The 22,104-nt window shown below is 42.0% G+C and overlaps 3 protein-coding genes across 6 annotated transcripts in view; 2 read left to right on the top strand and 1 right to left on the bottom strand.

Annotated features, from left to right (window-relative positions):
* Positions 1-1,240: 1,240 nt before the first annotated feature.
* On the top strand, positions 1,241-7,905 carry slc33a1 (solute carrier family 33 member 1). Of its 3 annotated transcripts, XM_042219779.1 has the most exons (10): positions 1,242-1,500; positions 1,766-1,846; positions 2,167-2,600; positions 2,721-2,874; positions 2,963-3,158; positions 3,255-3,454; positions 3,545-3,729; positions 3,806-3,923; positions 4,416-4,631; positions 4,735-7,905. In XM_042219779.1, exons 3-10 carry the CDS (start codon positions 2,209-2,211, stop codon positions 4,897-4,899), a joined length of 1,626 nt encoding a protein of 541 aa, XP_042075713.1. In that variant the 5' UTR covers positions 1,242-1,500; positions 1,766-1,846; positions 2,167-2,208; the 3' UTR covers positions 4,900-7,905. The 3 variants fall into 3 exon arrangements, with proteins under 3 accessions (XP_005920168.1, XP_042075713.1, XP_005920169.1); XM_005920106.3 differs by lacking the exon at positions 1,766-1,846 and having other exon boundaries at positions 1,241-1,500; XM_005920107.3 differs by lacking the exon at positions 1,242-1,500 and having other exon boundaries at positions 1,507-1,846.
* Positions 7,906-7,951: 46 nt separating this feature from the next.
* rps6kb1b (ribosomal protein S6 kinase b, polypeptide 1b) lies at positions 7,952-18,876 on the bottom strand. The gene is made up of 15 exons (XM_005920103.3): positions 18,692-18,876; positions 17,285-17,322; positions 17,067-17,187; positions 16,871-16,939; positions 13,313-13,460; positions 12,348-12,405; positions 12,011-12,111; positions 11,816-11,906; positions 11,601-11,691; positions 11,367-11,474; positions 11,224-11,286; positions 11,015-11,092; positions 10,784-10,891; positions 10,395-10,507; positions 7,952-9,352 (listed from the first exon to the last, which is right to left on the bottom strand). Exons 1-15 carry the CDS (start codon positions 18,758-18,760, stop codon positions 9,097-9,099), a joined length of 1,512 nt encoding a protein of 503 aa, XP_005920165.1. The 5' UTR covers positions 18,761-18,876; the 3' UTR covers positions 7,952-9,096.
* A 1,641-nt stretch (positions 18,877-20,517) lies between these two features.
* tubd1 (tubulin, delta 1) overlaps positions 20,518-22,104 on the top strand; it is a 25,205-nt gene continuing 23,618 nt past the window's right edge. For both annotated transcript variants that reach the window (XM_042219782.1, XM_042219781.1), the window contains exon 1: positions 20,518-20,796. The gene's annotated coding sequence lies outside the window, so the exon portion shown is untranslated. The remainder of the gene's footprint in view (positions 20,797-22,104) is intronic.

Here is a 22,104-nt window from a genome sequence, read left to right as displayed (position 1 = left end):
ACACACACACACACACACACACACACACACACACACACACACACACACACACACACAAAAACCTGTAAAAAGTGTTAAAAGCTGGGGCGACAAATAAAAAAAATAACAACAAAGATTAAAAATACAGAAAATTGTTTGTAATACAGTTTTGTAGTTTTAATGTAAATGACATATTGAGTCTTTTGTGGCTGTTATATGTTAAAAATACTGCTGGAAAACTAGTAAATGGACTTATATAACAAAATATGAAGGTGCTCAAGAACTTCTACTCCTGCACCATCGAGAGCGTCCTGACGGCAAACATCTGCACCTGGTTTGGGAACAGCACCAAGCAGGACAGACGATCTGCAAAGGGTGGTGCGCTCGGCAGAACGCATCATTCAATCAGAGCTCCCTGACCTGCTGTCCATCTACACCAAGCGATGCAAGTCCAAAGCTAGGAAGATTATGATGGACCTCTCCCATCCCAACAATGGACTCTTCTCACTGTTGAGGTCTGGGAAGCGCTTCCGCTCCCTTAAGGCCAAAACAGAGAGAATGAGGAGGAGCTTCTTCCCCCAGGCTATTCAGGGCCTGAACCAGGCGTAGGACTGGACTCTCACACACGTCACCACACACACCACCACACATTTCCTATAATCCTATAATTCCTATAATTTATAATCCTTATCTTTATAATCTCTTCTGCTATTTGCACATTCTTTACTGTAAATTCCTAAGTTAATTTGTAAATTTTGTAGCAAACTGTAAATTGTAAATATTGTAAAACCTTTCTTCTGTCTATTGTACAGCTACAAGCATTTCACCCCCATGTCATACTGTGTATGGTTGTGTGTGTGTGACAAATAAAATTTGAATTTGATTTGATTTGATGTTAACTGTTAATTTTATTAACTGCAAACTTTATCACTTCACGCACTAACTAACTTCCTGTTCTTAACATTTAACATTTTATCTCCAACACTGTGGCTGAATGACAGAAAATTGACAGAAATAATATGATTATTATAATTATATGAATTATGCGATTTAATTTGACATTTGTACTCACTGCATTTATTTACAGCACTAAACTAGAACTTAACAGTTCATTATTTTTTGTAGGTCTGATTTTTATTTAAAGTTAATTTTACATTTTATGTAATATGCTTTATGTGAATGATACCAACTGTAGTTCCGCTTGAGTGTATTTTTTTTTCACCAATATTTAGACGTTACGTACACTGAAGCGGAACTACATGCAGTCATATTTTGACACGTCAGCTGTAGGCGCCGGACACATTTGTAAGCTGTACTTGTCGCATTTCCTTGCTCGGCTGTGTTGATGTCCACCGATGTGAGAGTTATAAGTGAAACGCTTTTCATTTCCTTGTGTTTTCTCGTCTTTATGAAGATGTCTTTTACCTCTGAATGAAAAAACTGAATGAGCTGACTTTTCCGTTGATTAATTCTGTGATTCAACCGCCTGTGTTTTATGATCTGGCATGCTGCCATCACCAGGTATGTCTAAATTCACGTGTTTCACCTTTTCAACTTACATGTGCTTTGTATGTATTTGAAAACGTCTTATATTGATTTGATGTGTTTTATTTCTACTTTTCTGTAACACTTGGTAGTTTTCAGATGAGAGCGGGACCCTGCGTGTTATTGTACTCTGAATATAGTGAACCTTAGCATCTCCATTGGACCTATTTCTCTTTACTGTACTCTTATTTATCATAGATCAGGGTTTAACTTAGTTTGATTTTTTTGTGATTCCATGCAGTCGTCAGTTCTACCTTCAACCCCAACAATGAGTGACTGCCACAGTTTATGATTAATGCAAAGTATTTGCACAGGCGCACTGGTATGTGGTCATCTTTTTTCTGATGTGTTGCCATGTGCATGCAGCGTAATTTGAACGTTATTCACAAACTCACTTTCTCGTCTTCATCAGAATTGTTCAGTCCAATGAATTCCCCATTTCATTGTTTGTTGCTCACTGCACCTTTTCACTGCTTCTCCATTGCATATTAAAATAATATAAACCTATCTGCTTTGATCAGCATGATTCTGCTTCCCATAATGCTGTCACTGTACAAACTAAATGATTGAAGGCATTTATAGCAGCTTCAACTAAAAATCGGTTTAGTTGTATCAGTTGTTTTCACTCATCTCCTTTTGAAGATTTGCTGATAGGACTGGAGGGTTGAGGCCCACTAATCCATTATGGAGTCCTCAAATTTAATCAGACACAAGAACGGGAGGCAGAGGAAGCAGGTGGGTGGCACCCTCCCACCTGAAAACATAAACGACATGGAGAGTGACTTCTCTGAGCCGGGGATAGAAGACGAAAGAGAGCAGGGTTCTCTTCTGCTGCGAGGGTCGCCTCGCAGGTCTGGGATACGCGGCGAGCTGGGGAATGTGTCGCTGCTTCTATTTCTCTATGTGCTGCAGGGGATTCCTCTTGGACTGGGTGGAAGCATCCCTCTGATTTTGCAGAGTAAGAATGTCAGCTACAAAGACCAAGCCTTCTTCAGCTTTGTCTTCTGGCCATTTAGTCTCAAGCTTTTGTGGGCACCCCTGGTGGACGCTCTGTACTTCAGTAGGTTTGGTAGGAGGTAAGAAATACATCTGGATGCTGATTACCCTGATGTTTTAATCTGTATCCATGTTATTACACTTCATATCTCTAGACTGCGCTTCCTTCTCCTAATTATGTCTTCCTCATGTTTCTGCAGAAAGTCATGGCTGGTGCCCACACAGTACCTCTTGGGCCTCTTCATGCTCTACCTTTCTGCAAAGGTTGAGTCACTGCTGCAGAGTAAGGGAGGACCAGATGTGGTTACGCTTACTGCTGTCTTCTTCATGCTTGCCTTCCTGGCAGCCACACAGGTAAGCTTCTTTAAACACCATGATACAGACAGATATTTAGATCGATAAATAAAAGGCGTTTCCTTTCTTTACCTCCTTGTTATTTAAGGATATAGCTGTGGATGGCTGGGCACTGACTATGTTATCCAGAGAAAATGTGGGCTATGCATCTACATGCAACTCTGTAGGCCAGACAGCTGGCTACTTCCTGGGAAACGTGCTCTTTCTGGCTCTGGAGTCTCCTGACTTCTGCAACAAATACCTCAGAATAGTGCCCAAAGACACCGGCATTGTTACCTTGTCAGGTACTTTCTATCCATAACCCCTAAAAAAAAAAAAGTCAAATATATTTCTGTTGGTGAATAAACAGCAGTTTTGGTCTTTTGTTTCCTCCGGTGCAGATTTCTTGTTCTTTTGGGGTGTGGTATTCCTGATTTCCACCACTCTGGTTGCCATCTTTAAAAGGGAAAATGTACGTGGCAGAAGAACGACTACCACCCCGGAGGAAACACAGGGTGTCATGGAAACCTACAAGTTGCTATTATCCATCATCAAGATGCCAACAGTCTTTACCTTTTGTCTCCTGCTTCTCACTGCTAAGGTAATTGGTCACTATTGGATACATGAAGGTGTCACTTTTGGATATTTGCCAGGTGGAAATGTAATTTTTACCACTCTCTTTGTGTTTCAGATGGGTTTCTCTGCAGCAGATGCGGTTACAGGTCTGAAGCTGATGGAGGCTGGAGTTCCCAAAGAGCAGCTAGCATTGCTAGCCGTGCCCATGGTACCTCTCCAGATCTTCCTGCCAGTGGTCATCAGTAGATACACAGCAGGGCCCAGACCTCTGGACATCTTCTACAAGGCCTTCCCATTTAGGTGGTAACGCATTCTGCACACACTACGCACACATTCAGTAAACAGAAAGCTAAAACGATCTTGTTCTGTGCTGCAGGCTGCTTATCGGATTGGAGTTTGCTCTGCTAGTGTGGTGGACTCCCAGCGTAAAACAAGAAGGAGCTTTCCCAGTTTACTACTATGCCGTAGTGCTGCTCAGCTATGCATTGCATCAGGTTTGCAATTTCTTTGCTGTTCTTATTTTCTAGTCCAGAGTGCTACAGTGTCTTCCAGCTTACTGCCTCTGTGAAAAGACTACTAGCCGCTGTAGTCAAAAGAAGACTCTTATTTCCATCTGCTGTAATTGATATCAGGCAGTGTGGCTCTGTTGTGGCAGAGCAGGAGCAAGAGCCCAGCACATAACAGAGCAGCCATCAATGCCAACAGGGACTGATTAGGTTATACAGAGCATGAAAACAGAAGCTGAGTGGAGATGGGTTGCAAAGCAGCTTCAAGATATGCAGAAAATGTACGCAGGTTAACAGTAGAGTGGCTTAAACATTCACTTGGGGAGCAAAAGGCCGCTGGTCAAGTCCACCGACAGAGACACTCCCCTCTGCGGCTGCCAGGAAGGGCATCCGATATGCAGAGCTTGCCCCTTGTAAATCAGGTTATAGTAGACTGAAAGGACTTTGTTAACCTTCTGTTTTTTGTTTATTATTCTCCAGGTGGCGTTGTATAGCATGTATGTGGCCTGCATGGCTTTCCATGCCAAAGTGAGTGACCCCCTTATTGGCGGGACCTACATGACCCTGCTGAACACGGTCACTAACCTCGGAGGAAACTGGCCTTCCACTGTGGCTCTGTGGCTGGTCGATCCGCTGACCTCTAAGGAATGCCAGGGGGCTGCTGGGCAGAGCTGCGGCTCTTCTGAAGAGGCTCTGGTAAGTGATCAGACGATGAGGATGGGCCAAGATGGTGTGTGTGTTCTCTTCTATAATGCTCTAAAAGTTCAAATAATTCTTTCTCCCATGTTCAAACCTCTAGCTGTGTGTGAAGGAAGGCGGCGTCTGTGTGACGACACTGGACGGTTACTACGTGGAGTCTGTGGTCTGTGTTGTGATGGGTTTAGCCTGGTGGGTGTGGTTGGGGAAGAAAATGAGGCGTTTGCAGGAGCAGAGCCCGGCTGCATGGAAGTGCAGAGTGAACTGAGGAGAACGCACTATCAGCTACTCCGCAGGCACTCTTTGGTTCACTCGACCTTCATTTACTACACCAAAAACTGCTGAACTACTTCCATCCTCATACATCCCGTGTCTCCGGCCCTGCTCTAGCTGCTACATTCAGAAAGCATTTACCCCCACGCTTTGCTTCTGTCACGCTGAATTATACATATGTGAAGATATTCACTATTTTTGTCTTTTGTCATTAATCTCACTAATAGTAAATGATATTGTACTCAAAACTGAAACAACCCTCAGACTATAGCTACAAAGTTATCTTGATTTGGCTCTCATATATATCCTGCTGCTTGAAATCGCTTAACCAAAAAGAGCTCAGTCAAAGATTAGGTCATGTTTTGGGTTCGTTTAAACGTGCTTGGATGGCCAGGCTATGCTGCTCTGCGCAGTTTTTCTTTTTTGTTTTGTTTTTTTACCCCAAATGGCAGAAGCACATCATCCTTTCTAAACCTTTCACAGAAGAAATCTTGTAAAGGAAGAACTTTAGACAGACTCGTTCACCTGCCACACCTTTGTTTGGTCTACGTTAAAAGGATACTCGAGGGAAAGACAGTCAGGATACGCAGAAGCACTAAATCTGACCTAAGTATATGCAGTTTAACTCAGTCCGTGTAGTAATCCAGCTAAATTACCTCCCCCTCAATATTTTCTTAAAATTACTTTCTGAGTAGGTTTTTTTTCCAGTAAAGTAATTTGTGCCTTATTTAGCTTTTAAGTCTTTAAAAAAAACAAACCACCGCTTAGTCTGAGCTGCACTGTAGTTAAAAAATGAAGGCAGGGAATATTAGTTATTTGCAGATGAAGTTACAATGAAGAATACTCGTTTTCACAAATCTACTGTCATTTAGAAAGCTGCACTTAATGATATGGCTGCTTTCATACGCCAGTTATTTTTCTGATTGGGCAGCTAAGTGCATATTCCTTACGAAGACTCTAAATTGCATACTGCGAACCATCTGTGGTTACATGAAGTGAGATATGCGAGATCTAAACTGCTTTATAAATGTGTTTCTTAAATAAGGACCAATTAAAAATGGAATTGCATTGTTGGTCAGTGCCACTCTTCACTGTTGGACCATTTAGGTTTTTAGCAGTCTGCCAGGTAAAGGTGTTTTAAGCTTCCAAAGACAGCTGGTGTGATTTTTCACCGGACAGTATACTTGGCATGCTTCAGTATTCAGCCAGGCCCCAGATAATAATAGACTGCATTCCCCCGATTTATAGATTATTGATGCAGCACATATTAAACCTGATGTAGGCATTTAACTATATCGTCCGTCTGCATTTGCAGTGCATATCGAGGATCTCTTAGCTGAGTGCACCTGCTGGGACAGTACGGTCAGCTTTTGCTATAATAAATTTGTGGTCACTTAGAAAGGTCCTTGTTTTTGCAGGAAAAGCACTTTTTTTCATCTAACTTGAAAAGAAAAATAATTTTTAGACATCTTCACAGCGTCCTTGTTTGTTTGAATAAGTTTTTGTGCTACAGTGTGTACTACTCCCTTCTCAAACAAGCACAGCCTAGCTCTCATGGCCCAGAAAAATGGCGTTGGTCATTGTTAGTCAGTGGTGCTAGCTTCAGTTATCATGCAAATGTAGCCGAGATGGAAGAAGTCCCTTGGATGACCCCAAAAATACAGCTTCCAGATTAACGGAATCAACTTTCTGGGATTTACTTACCTGGATGATTGAGCATGGATCAAGACTGTAGCTCTGATGAGTACTTTCTAACTAAGCGGCCAATCAAGGACCAGTGAGACATCTGTTTTGTTTTTTTGAAAGCTAGACCCACTGATGTACTCGTACTCAGCTGTGCACAGAGGTCTCTCACTCCTCTTTCCATTACACTCAGCTCTTTGAAGGGAGTAGTACACATAGTTGCATTAAAACCATTTTGAGACTATAAGTAACACTAAACTAGCCAAGTGTTTTTCAGCTGTGACAGCATCACTGGAAAAAGTTTATTTTTTTTTATCATCAATCAGCTTTTTTGACGCATTCGTGAACACTGGAATACAGCATTGATGGTTGGTAAAAATGTCCTCTATATGCCTGTGTAGATATTCCACTGAAAATTATGTTTTTGAGAAATTATTATACAATGCTTCATTTGAAGAGCCATACACAGATATGCTTTCCTTAAAAAAAATGTTTCAATGTGATCTCACAAGCCCAAGAGTGGAAGTGTATCTCTTTGGCAGGTGGTTCATTCCCAAGTTTTTATCATTACATATTTGTAGCAGGCAGATAAGGGTTTTACTTGCCGTTGCCTGTAAGGAAAAAGAATTTAATGGCCACCAAACAATTCAGATCTCAGACCAGCGGCCTTTGGAGTGCAACTTGACAAGCGTGTTTTTTCTGATGTTTTTCATACTGTACACACATTCATGAATGAATTTCTCTGAAACCAGCACTTGAAAGTCCGACTGTGTCAGATAGAAAAGCAGAAGTGCACAATCAGGGTTCGTGTGAGGGTACGGCTACCTTTGAACTCAAATGGTTTTGTAAACTGTATGTTTTTATGTTGTTGTTTTTTTCCACGTCTTTGTTCAGTCCCTCATAGTTTACATTAAATGAACTACTTCAAATGACCGCGGGGCCTTTCATGTTCATTTGTGGCCACGTTTTATTTTTTTTTAAACAGCTGAGATTCGGCTTTTTCAGCATTATCAGGGCGCTGTGATTGTTTTGATTTTGTTTGGGAATCAGTAAAGTGTGAAGTTTTTTAGTAGAGGTTTCAGATTATTTCCTGATAAGCTAGTCTTTGAGTGGTAAACTACTCCATCTTTAAAAGAATTATAATTTTTTTTTTTAAAATTACTTTAGTTTTTGTTTTTTTTACTTTGCACCTTTTGTGTTTGTGATGAGTTCAAATCTCCAGTTACAAAAGAAAAGGAAAAAGGACTGATCAGATGTCTGGTGATACATTCAAATGTGCTCGCAGCACAACTTTGTAATTAAACGATATGCAAACATACGAGGTCTCCCGGTGCTTTTCTTGAAATTAAAACACGACACGGCAGTTTGTATTTCTTTTACAGTTTATTTATAATTTTTCTTGCTTTCCAAGACTTCTAAAATGTTGCTCCTTAACAAGTTAATGCAGAGGCAAGGAGGCTGTAAATGCTGCTCCAGGCTTTTGGAGCATAAAAACGGCAGACAGTCCAGATCAACTGGTGCCGCAGCCTCCGATGTGAATCATTCCACGGGTCAGGTGAGGTCCGACGTCCTGAAAACAGCAGGGGCGCAGCATCTCCTGCTGGGTGTAAGACTGAGGAGGGAGGGTCAAAGAAAGCAGCACCGAAATCAGTTTGATGTTTTGTGTGATGGTAGGGGAAGAGACAGTGGTTCACGCTAATGCTGAATGAGGCTCGTGCACCTGGTGACGTGCCGGCTAACCCCACTGATGCAACCCATAGTGTGATAGTGCCTGAAGAGTGGATAACTGAGGGAGGGATCCCACGCCAAATGAACCATGTCACACGTCATCCATAACACTGACGCTCAGATTGTAAAAGTCAACAGGGGTTTTACTCCTTTGAATCGAGGCTCTCTGGTTCATCGTTGATGTGTTTATTAAGACAAAGCTATATTCATCATCACCAGAGCCGCCTCTTATCTGCTACTCAAAGAAAATTTCCTTAATCCTTCTTTTTTTAAAATAAATCCATACCTTTTCACTCAGAGACAGGAAGCATTTTATCTGAGAAGTCCTTTCCAAATTCTTCCAATAGAAGAAGCTCGCCTCCCCCCACTTTTAAACAGCGTAAAGCACTTTGGATATCTTCTAGCCGACTGCATTTCAGTTTGAGTTGCTTGCATACCGTGAGACACGTTACAGGCTGCAGCTCCTCCAAGCATCTCCTGTTGTAGTCCATTTGAGCGGGGGTGGGGTCGGGGTAGAAGACGAAGGTCAACAGACCTGAGGTGTCGGAAGTGGTGAGACGTGATATCGTTGGTAGCACTTAACCATAGCACGCCGGAGTCCCAAATGCACGCACAAACTGCAGGTTCTGACAGTATATGTAGTGTGTGGATGTGCAATTTTGGATTTTCATTGTCTCTAGCATCCATTTCTTTTTGCTTTGTTTCTTAAAAAAATAACATTGGTGGGAGGAAGAAAAAAAAACAGTCAAGAAATATACTCTCCTAAACAGTGGCGGCGGGGTCATAGGTTCATACGTAGATGCTCGGGCCGTTTGGCCATGACAGGATAGGCTTGCTGCTTCATCTGAGCAAGGTTGATCCCAGCAGGCTGACGGATGGGGAGAGGGGCCGAGGCCTCGGCGCTGGTTGTGATGTCCATCTGCTCTGGGGTGGACAGTTCCATGGCCTGGTCTTGAGGAGACTGGAGGACACCGGGTCCACCGCTGGGAACGAGGGGGCTCCTATGCCAACAGTGCCCCCCTGAAAACTTGACCGGGCTGAAAGCACAGAGGAGAAACAGGTGAATGATGAAAAACGGCAGATTGATTATTTTCTGTATTTTAACAGCAGAAAAAGGGCAAAAGACAAGAACTTCAAGTGATTTTATCAGCTGAACTGACGAAATATTGTGATGGAGAACAAAAAAAAGATTATTGATCGCAACACCATGTACACAGTGATCTATAGAGACAGATGTTTCTTTACTGTCTGAGGGAGAATCTCAGGAGTGTGGAGTCGAGCAGATGAGATGGAGAACAACACTAAGTTTGCTCAGTGACCTCCTGCCCTTCACTGGTTTAAATACGCAGACTGGTACAAGATCCAGCATCTTGCGGCACACACTGAAAGATCTGAGCTTCCTCAAAAATCAGAGAGATCTGAGAAAAAGTATTTGTACCCTGGAGAATCAGCAGGATTTCAGCACCGACTACTGTCAAAGTGTGGTGTGATCTTCATCTAAGTAACAGATGCAGTCTTAAAACCATCGGACTAAACTAACACACAGGAGGTCAGCTGGACCTTTCATGTCTTTATTGAACTCACTGAGTAAAAACTGACTCCAAGCTGGAAAAACACAGTAAGTTCTTGAATTTAGGAACTTATAGAAACTCCTTCGGGAGCAACAACCTGATGTTTCATGCAGCTCATGTCACAGTCACTTAGGTCAGGACTGACTTGTGTTCTCCTTCAGCCTCTCCTGAGCTTCAGGCCGACTCACCTTGGGACATGCAGGACTTATGATCTGCTGCCTCTTATCACAGGACATCATGCCACTAATTTTTGTAATAAAAGCACCACAACTTACAAAATAAAATGTTAACTATATTTATTTTAACTTATTTTTAAGCTAATTGCCAACTGAGAATCTGCACTATATCTAAAGACCATAAGTGATCATTTTATCCAAAAAACATACTTTTAGTGCGGTATGATATCTGGCAAATGTTACTTCTGTATGAAAAGCATTTGTACCAGAGGCATCAGCCTGAAGATCGTCTGTCGCAACACAAACATGCTCGTTTCTCACGCTGACATTACCTGAGCGGTGTCCTTGGGCTGTCCGTGATGCGTCGGGGTGAGCGGATTTTTGGCTCATACGAGAATTTTTCTTTGATGTTTTCCAGGACCGATGGAGCGATATACGTGAAACCCTAAATCGCAGGGAAAGAAACAGGTCAGGGGAGACGAAGTCGTGTTCAGGACAAAACTAATGAGAGGAATCCTCGTTTACTACCGAGTGCAGCGACTGTCAGTCTCAGATTTATTTCTGCCCTGTGATAATTAATAATCTTTACAGTTTACCATTAAATCCTAAAACAACTGAGAAATCATTAAGATGACACCTTACTGTCCTCCTTTGAGCCTTAAGAGATGCTGCATATGGACTGAGTACTGAAAACTCTAACAGAGCCTGAGTCAGAAGTTACCAGGAAGGCTTGATTGGCGCTCTCACTGAGGGTCGAGTCATCCGGGCTATCGACGGGCGTCTGACTGGTGAACTTTGAGTCAAACTGACTCACGTCGTCAGCCGATTGCTGCGAAGACAGAAGAGAGGACATGCAGGTGAGGGAGTACAGCAACACGAGCACGTCTGAAACAGGAGAGGTTGCGATTCCCGAAACGTAGGACTTCTTGCAGTTTCCCGCTCGAGTACTCACCAGAAAAGGCTTGAAGGGAGGCTCCACTTTCCGAGCCAGCAACTCCTCCCAGTTGATGTGTCGGAAGAAGGTATGACCCTATGGCACAACCACGCACAAAGCGCAATGAACAGATGGAATATGCGTGTTCTGCATCTATAGATAAGCACTGAGTAGTTCATGGCAGAGCTGGTGCGACTCATCACCGACATCCAGCTGCATATTCTCACCTGCACCTCTGCAGCGTCTCCTGCTCCCGCTCCCAGGCGCGATGAAGCGTTTCTCTTTAGCAACTGCAAAAAAGGAAGAAATAAAAATAAGAAGACAATAACAAGACAAACTAACAGGAGGGGAAAAAACAACCTCTTGATACCTTTTTTAGGAGGTCTCGAGCTTCATGTGTGAGGTACGGCGGGAGGCTGAGCTTACACTTCAGGATCTTGTCAATTGTCTTTTTTCGGTTTTCACCAGTGAAAGGCGGCTGCAGTAAAACATGGAGCTGAGGTTACTCTACCGTCGCTAATGCGGATTCATATTTATAACAGTCCATTAATAAGAGCCAATGAGAAAGCTTTTTTTCTTTCCAGGCTGTTAATGTTTAACTGACCGCTCCTGTGAGCATGTCGTACATCAGAGCGCCCAGACTCCACCAGTCCACCGCTCTGTTGTGCCCGCTTCTCATGAGGATCTCTGGAGCCCTGTGATAATGCGAGTGCTTATTACTGGTGCAGCAATATTACTTAGCAAAGATCATCAAGCGGCCACGAAGAGCGACTCTCATTGCTGGATAAGAGATTAATTAAAAACAAGAAGTGTACTCACATATATTCAATGGTGCCACAGAAAGTGTGCGTGACCGTGCCGTCGTGAATGGATTCTTTACACAGCCCGAAGTCTGTCAGCTTTACGTGACCTTTGAGGAAAACATTAGCCTCACATTAACATATATATTGAAAAAGAGCAGCCATTATAAATCTTAAGGTCATTTTTGATTTTTTTAGCCATTTCCCATCTCACCTTGGCTGTTAAGCATGATGTTCTCGGGCTTTAGGTCTCTGTAGATGATGCCCTTCTGGTGCAGGTGACCCAGAGCCATGGAGATCTCTGCCAGGTAAAAACTAAAGAAAGAGAAAAACTTTAAGCCGGTCTGAGGTCCACATTGCATCTGAGCCATCAGACAAGAAAAGACAAAGCATATATTTTGCTGCTTATGCTTATCTGCAGTGTAACAGAACTAATGAACTCATTCAGACTGTCGACATCTATAACAGAGGTCTCTGAGATATTACATCACCTTTAACCAATCCGAACATTTCATCCTGCAATCTGTGTTTCAGTGCGTCGTCATGCTCACCAGGCTGTGTCTTCCATGAAGATGCCCTCTCTCTCCAGCTGCATAAAGAGTTCTCCTCCTGCACAGGTGAACACATGTTCATGCTACTAACAGCCATATATGCACACTCCTAAATGTCTGACCCGTGTGGAACAGCCGAGTAGAAAGAAGAGGTGACAGTCAGGTTCTCGTGTCTGATAGATGCAAACGTTTCTGCTCGGGAATCTAAACCACAATTATGTGACTCACACTACTCGTATATTAACCTCCATAAACCTTTACGCCTCCATCGCACCGAGACGGGCGAGGGAAATTGCTGTGACCCCTCACACTAACCCCTGCACATTAACTGTTTGGGACACTCCTCTCTGGCCTCACGGCGAAATGAAATAGTATAACATTATCTAATATCAGACACATTAGAGATAAATCCATGATTAACCAGACAGCTACAGTGTAACGGATGTGTGCATTAGATCCTGTTACATACAGTTTGAAGACAGCGTGAGAGCACTCTGGAGAGATGAGAGAGTGAAGAAGGAAAAAGAAAAAGGGTGGAAAATAAAATGCAAAGAACTCTGATTTCAGTGTATTTACAATATTCAGATCTGATGTTTACACTGAACCTGGTTTCTTCCTGTTAAAAGGGAGTTTTTCCTTCCCACTGTCACCAAAACACTTGCTCATAGGGTTGAGGGGGTCATATGATTGTTGTAGTTATATTTCTGGTAATTTTATATTTTATCTGGTGCGAGGTTTCAGAGGGGTTTGAGGTTGCGACGTAAGGTAAATTGCGTAGATTTCCCACTGAAGCATAAATCCCCTGTAAGACGCATCTATGTGCCAATTTTGGTTGCTCAACTCGTGCTGGTTTTTAGGAGCTCACAGGCAGACAGAGATTTCACGCATATAGTAAGATACAAGAAGAGTGCCTGCTAGGAGCCATGTTAATGCTCTGTATATGTGAGTGTACTGCTTCCACTGACCACTCAGATACTCCAGGATGAGGTATAGCTTCCCTCCCGTCTGAAAGGCGTAGATGAGATCGACAATGAAGGGATGCTTTACTTCCTCCAGGATGTTCCTCTCCGCCTTGGTGTGGGCTGTGTCCTTGGCGTTGCGCACAATCATAGCCTGCAAATGAACAAATCGACATTATTTAAGAAGCAGACACAGCAGTATTATATGCAGCATATTTTTGGTCACTGCCTGTTTGTCCCACGTGACTAATACAGAGAAAATAACAAGACTTCACTGTAAGACTCAGGGCTTCAGCTTAGTCATCAGCAGTACGGTGGGCAGAACAACTCAAAAGCTTGACCAACAACACGCCACCAATCCAGGCGACACAGAGACACTATATATGTATGTGAGTCACAGTGTAAGTAAAAGATAACATTTTACACAAGTGGCTAAATTTGTACCCCGAAAATAAACGACAGCGTGGATGTTCTTAGTTTGAAAAGCTACTTCTGTATCCATTAAACACTTAAGTCCCTCAAAATAAAATGCTGTAACATCGGATTTTGCAATATGAAAGTAAAATTAGCAAAGCGTGCCCATCATATTTGATATCTTGCACAGACAGAACTCAGTCAATTCACTGCTGTCGCCAGGAAGTGCGAAACCCTTTAAAGTAAAAACATTTTGCATTTGGCTGCCGAGTTGGATCACATGACACAACCAGCTGGATAGTGCAGTACTTAACAAATGTATTAGTGTAATGTTTATGTCAGAGCTGGCCTAAAGTTAAAAGTATTTGTAATTACATTACTAATGTTGTAGTAATGTAATGGTTAATCCACTAGTACGTGCAAACCCTTTAACTGGAATTATATTTTTAACGTTTGAACATAATTATTGTTGTTAGGCATGGATTTTTAAGTTTACTATTTTACAATGAAGCAGAAAATATAGAAATAAAGAATAAACAGTAAAGCACATTTCTATTATTTTTCATTGAGATGACAAATTACAGTTATTTCCTTGTATTCGTGGACAGAAACATTAGTTTTAGTGGTCGAATGTCATGCATCAAGTCCAGTGTGCTGTCTCTGTTCTTCTGTTTGTCGTTTGTCAGATAAATAATACCAAGGTTTGGGGTTTTCTTAAAGAGATATTTGTGTTTTCTTGTTTTTAATCAGCACGTGCTGAGTGGTGTCTCACTATGGTCAAGCTTTTGAGTCTTTTGGTCTTCCATATGAAAGCAGCAGAATCACATTTCATTATTATTATTCTCAGTCTACTTTAATAAGTTTAGCAAGTCAGATCAATCACCTGGTAACTTATAAACTAAACCAAAAAACATGCATTAAAATACGCGCAGCCCTACCGGAGTACACCGGGAATCATTATGTGCACAGAGAGAAGAAAAGCACTCTTCCTTCACTCTTCTTTTTGTTTACTAAACACTTTTGTCAGAAGGCCAAAAAGCTGTTTCAGCAACTACGCTGTCTCAGCACTGCGTGAAAGACCAATGAGAACTGGCTGATTTGTGCAATTTAATGTGAATTTCCAGCTCTTCTCACTTCTTCCAACTAGTCTACTAACATGTGCTTATGAAGCATCTCAGAAGTCCGCAGTCCAACCTCAGGACTTTGAGCCTTTTCCCTCTCTCACTCTCACACATGCAGCCCTGAATCAAAGTTCCAACTAGAGAGTAAATGAGAAATTATATGACGGTTTTATGGCAGTCGAGGCTGAAACATTAACACACAGGATGATGACGATGCGTTCAGCAGTTCAGCTATCACGTTCAAAACACTGACAGGCTGAAGCAAACGCGACTACTCTGGATTTTATACGGTGCTGTACTAAAGTCTTAAGCCAACTCTCTTTTCTTTACATCTTACTAAGAGAACAGGAAACGGATGCAGCAAGTTATTGAAACACGCAAACATACACGGAAATACAATTTATGAGGCAAAAGCAGAGTTTGTACAATTCTAACAAGCTTTGAAGTCAACTACTTTTATCCTTTAACACAGACTGAACTCAGTTAGGAAAGCTGTCGTGTCATTTCTTTAAGTAGTCTTCAGGAATAGTTTTCCAAACTTCTTGAAGGACATTCAAAGCTCTTCTTTGGATGTTCTCTGTCAAGATGATCACACACAGCTTTAGTAATGTTGAGGTCCGGCATCTGGGGAGGCCAATCCATGACTGAGAGTATTGCTGGATATTTTCCTATTTCTCATGGACATGACTTTCAGATACTATTCATCTGCTTTGGATATTTTTTTAAGGCCTGTCGCATCTTCTTTTTTCCCCCATTTGCCAAGTTTCCTCAAATTTTTTGAAGGACACACTGAACACCATGCCAAGATATGCCAAGTTTTCAACCAAACCTATTTTATGCCTGTCAGCTTGATATATCTTTGTAGATTCACCTTAAGAGATGTGCTTTTGTGACAGGCTACTAGCAGCAAAGTGCCTAAAGATACTTCTTGAATGATTCAGTTTAGTGTTAAAGAACGTGGTTTACCAGCCTCGAGAACTATTCCTCAAGCCCACTTTAAAAATAACAAGAAGGTCATTTAAAAGTCATCCCAGTGGAAGCAAGATATGAGGGGTTGCTCAGGACTTTTACACAGTACTCTACATACGCATATGTGTTTTCTAATGAAGCTATAGGTTCAAAGGGACACATTTGGCAAATGAGTGGATTGAACATTCTCACGTGTTTTGTATCGACGCATTTGGTTTGCTTTGATTTTTCTTTGAAAAATACTGAAAACAAACCAAACCACAGGAAATAGCTCCAAGTTTAAAACTGATTCGAGTCAATGAACGACAGGTGTGAAAACGCCCCAAGTTGTGAATCACTGCTCAAACTTTATCGGATTGTTTTAAACTAAGAAGAATATCTAAGCTTTTCCTTCACTGGACATGAAATCTGAATGGAAGTTTTATGTAAGTGCGATCTCTGGAAAATTCTGGTATTTAACTCAAATTCTGCATTCATACAGTGATCTCTTTCCACATGGAGGGAACAACTGGCAGGTTAGGACAGACCAACGTGCGATGATAAACTGTAGTTTAAGAAAATAAATGTATGCAGCTGGGAATTTTGGGCAAGTCAGGACTGATTTCATACCTTGAGATGCTTCATAAAGATGAAATCTGGCCTCTATCGCCACCCTACAGCCCCGTATCGGAGCTGTGCCGCTGCCTTAAAGCCAAGGGGTTTAAACAAATAACTGAAACGTGGCAGTTCTTTAATGTGTCACTAGGGTCACGTAAGCCAATAAAGCAGAAGCAGTGTGAGAATCGAGCAGTGTCTAATGGGCTGAGGCAGAGTGTTTTAAGTGCCAAGGCTGCAGCAGAGCAGAGCTGATGGCAGTCTACCAACTAGCAGTGAAATCTTACCCGGCCACAGGCTTCAGAGGCAGCCAATGTTTGCAGACCAAAGCATCGTAATGTTTAATGGCAAACATGCAGCTGTGTTCGTATAAAACATAATGAGAGGCGCTCTAATTGATGAACAGGATTGTGTGTTCCGGAATTGGTGAAGGGTAACATAGCAAAGAAAAGGGGAAGAAATGTACCTTTTTTAAAACTTTCATGGCAAATATTTTGCCCGCTGCAGCGCCAACAACCTTTCGAACTTGAAAAACCTGCCCAGGGAGGAAAGGGATCAACATGTCAAAAAGATGCGCTTTAAGAAATGCGGGTCAAAGCAATAACAGACGCCACATCACAGTCACCAAATAAAAGAGAGCGCTTTGTCAAGGCAATGATTACCTTTCCGTAGCCACCCTTCCCCAGGACGCGCAGCAGTTCGAAGCACTCCGGTCGGATGTTCTCTGTGCCCTGATTGACGTTGTCCTCGGATATCTCGATCTTCTCGCAGTCATCCATGTTGCTGCAGAGAGACATGTTCGACTTTCTATTATGCCCGTGCCTCTTTTTGACCTCTTTGGTTATAAAAATCTCACAAAAGTCAAGTTTTAAAAACTTACAACTCAATGCACTGCTCCATGAGATCAGCGATTTGACCCTGGGAGAAAAAGAGGAAAACAAAACAAAGTTGTGAAGGATTTTTCTTAGTTTTTGTCATGAACAGAATCCACAGCAGCCATGGTGTAAATGGTAAATGAACTGGTACTTATAAATAGTGCCTTCCTACTAAAGTTCTTCAAAGTGCTTCTTTCTACACGTCTTATTCATCCAATCACACACGGGACTATTCACTATCCCTAAGTGCTTTTTCTAACACTCACACTCTGATGGATGCACCCAGGGAAACTTTCAGTTTGCCCAAGGATACATTAATATGTGGACTGAAGGCGCTTGTGACAGAGCCTTCGGTTTTTAAGGCTTTCTCTCAGCTTTTAACTTCATAAGGACATACCCAGTCCTCTACGTTTTTAAGTAACAACTACAATAAAGCATTTCTAACACTGAGCTTAGCAGCATGCAGGGCAACAGCTGTTTACATTTAGAGCTTACTTGTTTCATCAATAAATTCTTGTGAATTCAGTTACTCAGCAGCTCTTTTGAATATTGATTAATGCTTCCAATCAATCTTTAGCAAAAAATACCAAACATTTTCTTCTCACAGCTTCTCCACTTGCTGGTTTTCTTGCCTTGCAATCAGTAATAACTGATCTACAACTCACTTGAATAATCACTCACGAAAACAGTAAATATTTATAGCAGTACCTAAATTATAGCCTCTTGCACAACAGCCTTAATAAAAAAAATCTTCCTCTTTAAAGAGACTGATGTGACCTTTCAGCAAAGCTTTCTTGATAAAGTTTACACATGTAGACAGTGTGTGCTGTTTATTGCACTCTCTTCTTTTCAGCAGCTACACTTGGAAGTTTTTTTTCTTGCTTTTGTAATAAGAAGCCTAGACTCTGACAGCAGCTCTTCAAAGCCCCTCATTTTAAAAATGCAGTGTATTTCTGGAGTATTGCTTCCTTTTATATCTCAGCGAGAACAGGAAAAAAGCGGACACTCCGGTGCACATTCCGACTCTGGCTGTCAGTCCTGCCAAAATAAACTGTTGCGCTCGGAGCCACATTTATCACTGCAGCACCTTTGGCCAAGTAAGGACGTCTTGCTCAACTCCCAACATGACAGCGCTGGGCTTTGACACAGCGTCAACACCGTGCGCATGTCATCGCCGGATCACGTTAGCATTAAAGCCGGTGACAGCTCTGTCGCGATCCCGGTCATGCTAATTAGCACTAGCTTCGGCTATGTCCCTGTGTGAAAAGGGCCTGAGCTGTCCGGCTGCAGGAGAAGGCCTGCGGGCGGCTGTCAGGCAGGCTACCACGCTAAGCAGCTAGCTTCCGTGCGTGGAGAGTTTCTGCTGTGACAGCTTTCGCGGTAAATCGTCAGCGTCTCCCGCTAAAGTATACCTCCTCGTTCTCATCGTCGGAGACATTTTCCTCCGGCTGGTCCAAATCAATGTCAAACACTCCAGCCATGGCAGCGCTTCGCTCAGATCGCTCTGTCACACACCGCAAGAATAGCAGGAGTCCCCCACCTCATGGACAAACACACACCGCCGCCATAACCGGCTACTACACTGAGCATGCGCACTGCGGCACTCACAAAGTGGGCGGTAACCTCGTTTCATTTTGTCACAGGGCTTTGGAGCGTTTTTGGGGGTCTAAACAAAGCGCAAGCGAAAAGGGAGCGAAGGCACACACAACAGCCACCGTTCATATTTGCTGTGTGGTCGGCTGCAATGTTCGATCGCACGACCGGCAAGAGAATAAGCTTGAAAATTTTAATTAATTCTAGTTTTATTCCAGACCCCAATATACTGAGGCTATGTATTTGCATAATGATCTTAACTGCTTTCATAGAGAAACACCTTATAAAAAGCCTTATAATTTAACTTATAACTTTCTTACAAGTGTGGTGTGTATTGTCAATATAAGAATGTACCGCATTAGGATTTAACGCCACATTTGACCTCCGACCTTTTGTTCTGACTTGTCATACAGACTATAGTGAGGGTCAAAAAGATGATAATGTTATTTAGAGCTATGTTTCTTACTGCCATTGGCAACATTTAGGAGATTATATACCAATATATGTGGATTCTAATATCACATATCCTGTCATCCTGTATCTCTGTGAGGTCAGAGGTCAAATTTACAACTAAATACCTCTTATCTGTGACCTACTCCTACATAAAGTTTGTGTAATCAGAGTAAAACATCTGCCATATTTTAATAAAGTAGTTGCTACTAAATGTTTGATTTTGAATAGAAGACAAACACACATGTTCAGTCTAGGCTGAAAATGTACACATTTGTGTGACAATGAAAACATGCAATATTCACAATATAATCTTTTTAGGACTTTATTAATGAATTTTAAAAAATCAATTTGGAATGCCCAATAAGATCGCAGGGCTCGCAAAATCGCCCGACGGGCGGGTCTGAGATAGGTTTTGGTCGCCCGACTGGAGATATCGCTAGCTCCAGGACGTCTTGCTAGAGATTTTGCGAGCCCCGAGTTGTGTATTAGTTGATAAAAATAAATAAAACCCCAATAATCTGACAATTCCCTCTGAGCAAGCACTCGGCGACAGTGGGGAGGAAAAACTTTCTTTTAAAAGCAAGAAACCTCCGGCAGAACCAGGCTCAGTGAGGGACGGCCATCTGCCTCGACCGGTCGTGGGACTTTTTAAAGTGACTCATTGGATGTGAAATAAATTAGCTTGTTTGAATCGTTTGTTGTTAGCCAATTTAAAGAGTCACTTTGATGTCAACTAATACACTTAAACTGTCCAAATAATTTTAAAGAAATATTTAGAGTCAATCCTGATGGATTGCTCTAAATATTCATTTTGTTTTCTTGGAAATATAATATCTTTAAATTCGTTCAAAAGTGTCTGGGAGATATTGTCAGTTTCTGGTAGCTGGTCTTCATCGTCCTATGTTTTTCCACACTATGCGAAAAACCTTGCAAGTCGGTTTCGCTTTTTTCGGAACAGGTGGTCTTTGAATATCGAAATCACCACTTGTTGGTACGGCGAAGTTTCAGCCAACGCAATGATAACAAGGTTAGGTGTAATACCCAGTACCTTTGTAATGTCTTTGAAAATTGCCTTTTCAAGACTTTTGATCCTCTTTTTTTTAATATTTAGAGTTTCTTCTTTAAGTTGCGCCCACAGAGCTATGAAGCGACCCTGCTGAATCTCATCGGATGGCGACACATTTGCCTCTCTTGAGGCATGGTGACAGCTGTCTGTGTGACGCCCACAAGTGTATGGTCACAATTGTAATTTTGTTGTGAATTGTTTTTGATGTAAAAGACCTGATTTTATGGTGGTATTGTACTTTTCATTTAGCGTTATGGACAATGTAATTGCGTGGCATTGCCACAAGGGGGAGATAGTGGTGAGTGCGATAGGCCGTTGCAACGCGTCTCTGCCTCAGACGAGGAAGAGCCTGCAGACTGAACGCAACTGATGTCTCCTGTCTCTGCTTTTCTGTTAAAAAAACAGGTCAGTAGTTAAAGTTTGCTCACCGCAATGTACATATAAAGGCAAAAAACCTTTTTCTGTCTTAGTTTAAAGACCGCAAATGTTGTGAGAGAGTGTGTTTTCACCGATTGAGAGAAAGCTAACTATACCGCCATTTGTAATGGCAGCCGCCATTTCACTCGTAGTCTAAATAGGCAGCTGGTCTTATTACCTGTTTTATTTTGTGACAAATGGAGCTCTTAGACACTTCTTTTATCCTGGCATTATTGGAAGTTACAGTTGATTAGGACCTACCCAGTTCTTATGTGTCAAATGTAAATAGTCTGATGTATACTGTTTGTGGATGATTGTGAACTGTTTGTGAGCAATGGAAGAATATTTTTGTTTATTGGTTACAAATGTAATATATTGTTTGAATCTGTTAAAGTATGAGAAAAGTATAAAGGTGACATAGGCGGGTTAATTGCAGTGTTAGTGGTGCTGCACAGAAATGTTTTTGATGCTTAACAGCAGCAAAATTGGTTACAGATTTATTGTAAATAAGGACGTTCATATACAATGATTATTTTGTAAGTTTATTCTTGCGAGAGTGCAAGGTAACCAAAAGGGTTTGAGCTATGGACCTAATTGGATGTTTGTGTTGTTAAAAGAGAAATCTGTGTGTCTAAATGAAAAGAAAAGGACGTTGTTAAATTCTGTTAATAAACCAGACGAGGAAGAGCCTGCAGACCGAACGCAACTCATGTCTCCTGTCTCTGCTTTTCTGTTAAAAAAACAGTTTAAAAACAGACCCCATCGAAGGCCTGTAACACCTTTATGAGCTCTTTAACAAGCAACTGTTCCTCTGACAGTGGAGCTTCCACTGTCATATCATTGCAAGGTGCAGAGGGCTCAGCCTCGCACACGTCACACTCCTTTGTGGAGTTCTTGGTGGGCTCAGGCACTGGTGCATCTTTTGGCCCCTCATGATTCAGTTGCTGGGTGCATGAATTGGGGCAACATGCACAGTGCTCCGATTTCTCCCCCAAGTTGACACTAGGCCCTTGGCCGAAACCACCCAGTACGTGCCGTTCCTTGAGCATTTTCTTGTTTTTGGATTTTAAGTTGTTATGAAGTTCCTCAAGCTCTGTGCTCTTTTTTAGGATTTCACTGTATTTGCAGTTTACCGTATTTTCACGACCATAAGGCGCACTTAAAAGTCTTAGATTTTCTTCAAAAAGTGCGGCGCGCCCTATAGCGCGGTGCGCCCTATAGCGCGGTGCGCCCTATGTGTTGTAAGGAGGACGTAGTAGAGAACACCATGAGAACGTTAAAGGGTGAAGTGTGGGC

The sequence above is a fragment of the Haplochromis burtoni genome, unplaced genomic scaffold (assembly GCF_018398535.1).
Source record: "Haplochromis burtoni strain Fernald_Lab_line unplaced genomic scaffold, NCSU_Asbu1 Contig_38, whole genome shotgun sequence".
In the NCBI taxonomy this organism is placed as follows: Eukaryota; Metazoa; Chordata; class Actinopteri; order Cichliformes; family Cichlidae; genus Haplochromis; species Haplochromis burtoni.
This window is presented reverse-complemented; position numbering and strand designations above follow the sequence as displayed.

Excerpts from the sequence above, each read along its gene's own strand:
- slc33a1 (XM_005920106.3), top strand. The coding sequence starts at position 2,209 with ATGGAGTCCTCAAATTTAATCAGACACAAGAACGGGAGGCAGAGGAAG. Across the intron at positions 3,159-3,254 it reads CGGCATTGTTACCTTGTCAG|ATTTCTTGTTCTTTTGGGGT; the intron begins GTACTTTCTATC and ends CCTCCGGTGCAG. Across the intron at positions 3,924-4,415 it reads TCAGCTATGCATTGCATCAG|GTGGCGTTGTATAGCATGTA; the intron begins GTTTGCAATTTC and ends ATTATTCTCCAG.
- rps6kb1b (XM_005920103.3), bottom strand. The coding sequence starts at position 18,760 with ATGGCTGGAGTGTTTGACATTGATTTGGACCAGCCGGAGGAAAATGTC. Across the intron at positions 12,406-13,312 it reads CATCCTGGAGTATCTGAGTG|GAGGAGAACTCTTTATGCAG; the intron begins GTCAGTGGAAGC and ends TCACCTGTGCAG. Across the intron at positions 12,112-12,347 it reads TTCATGGAAGACACAGCCTG|TTTTTACCTGGCAGAGATCT; the intron begins GTGAGCATGACG and ends CTCTTTCTTTAG.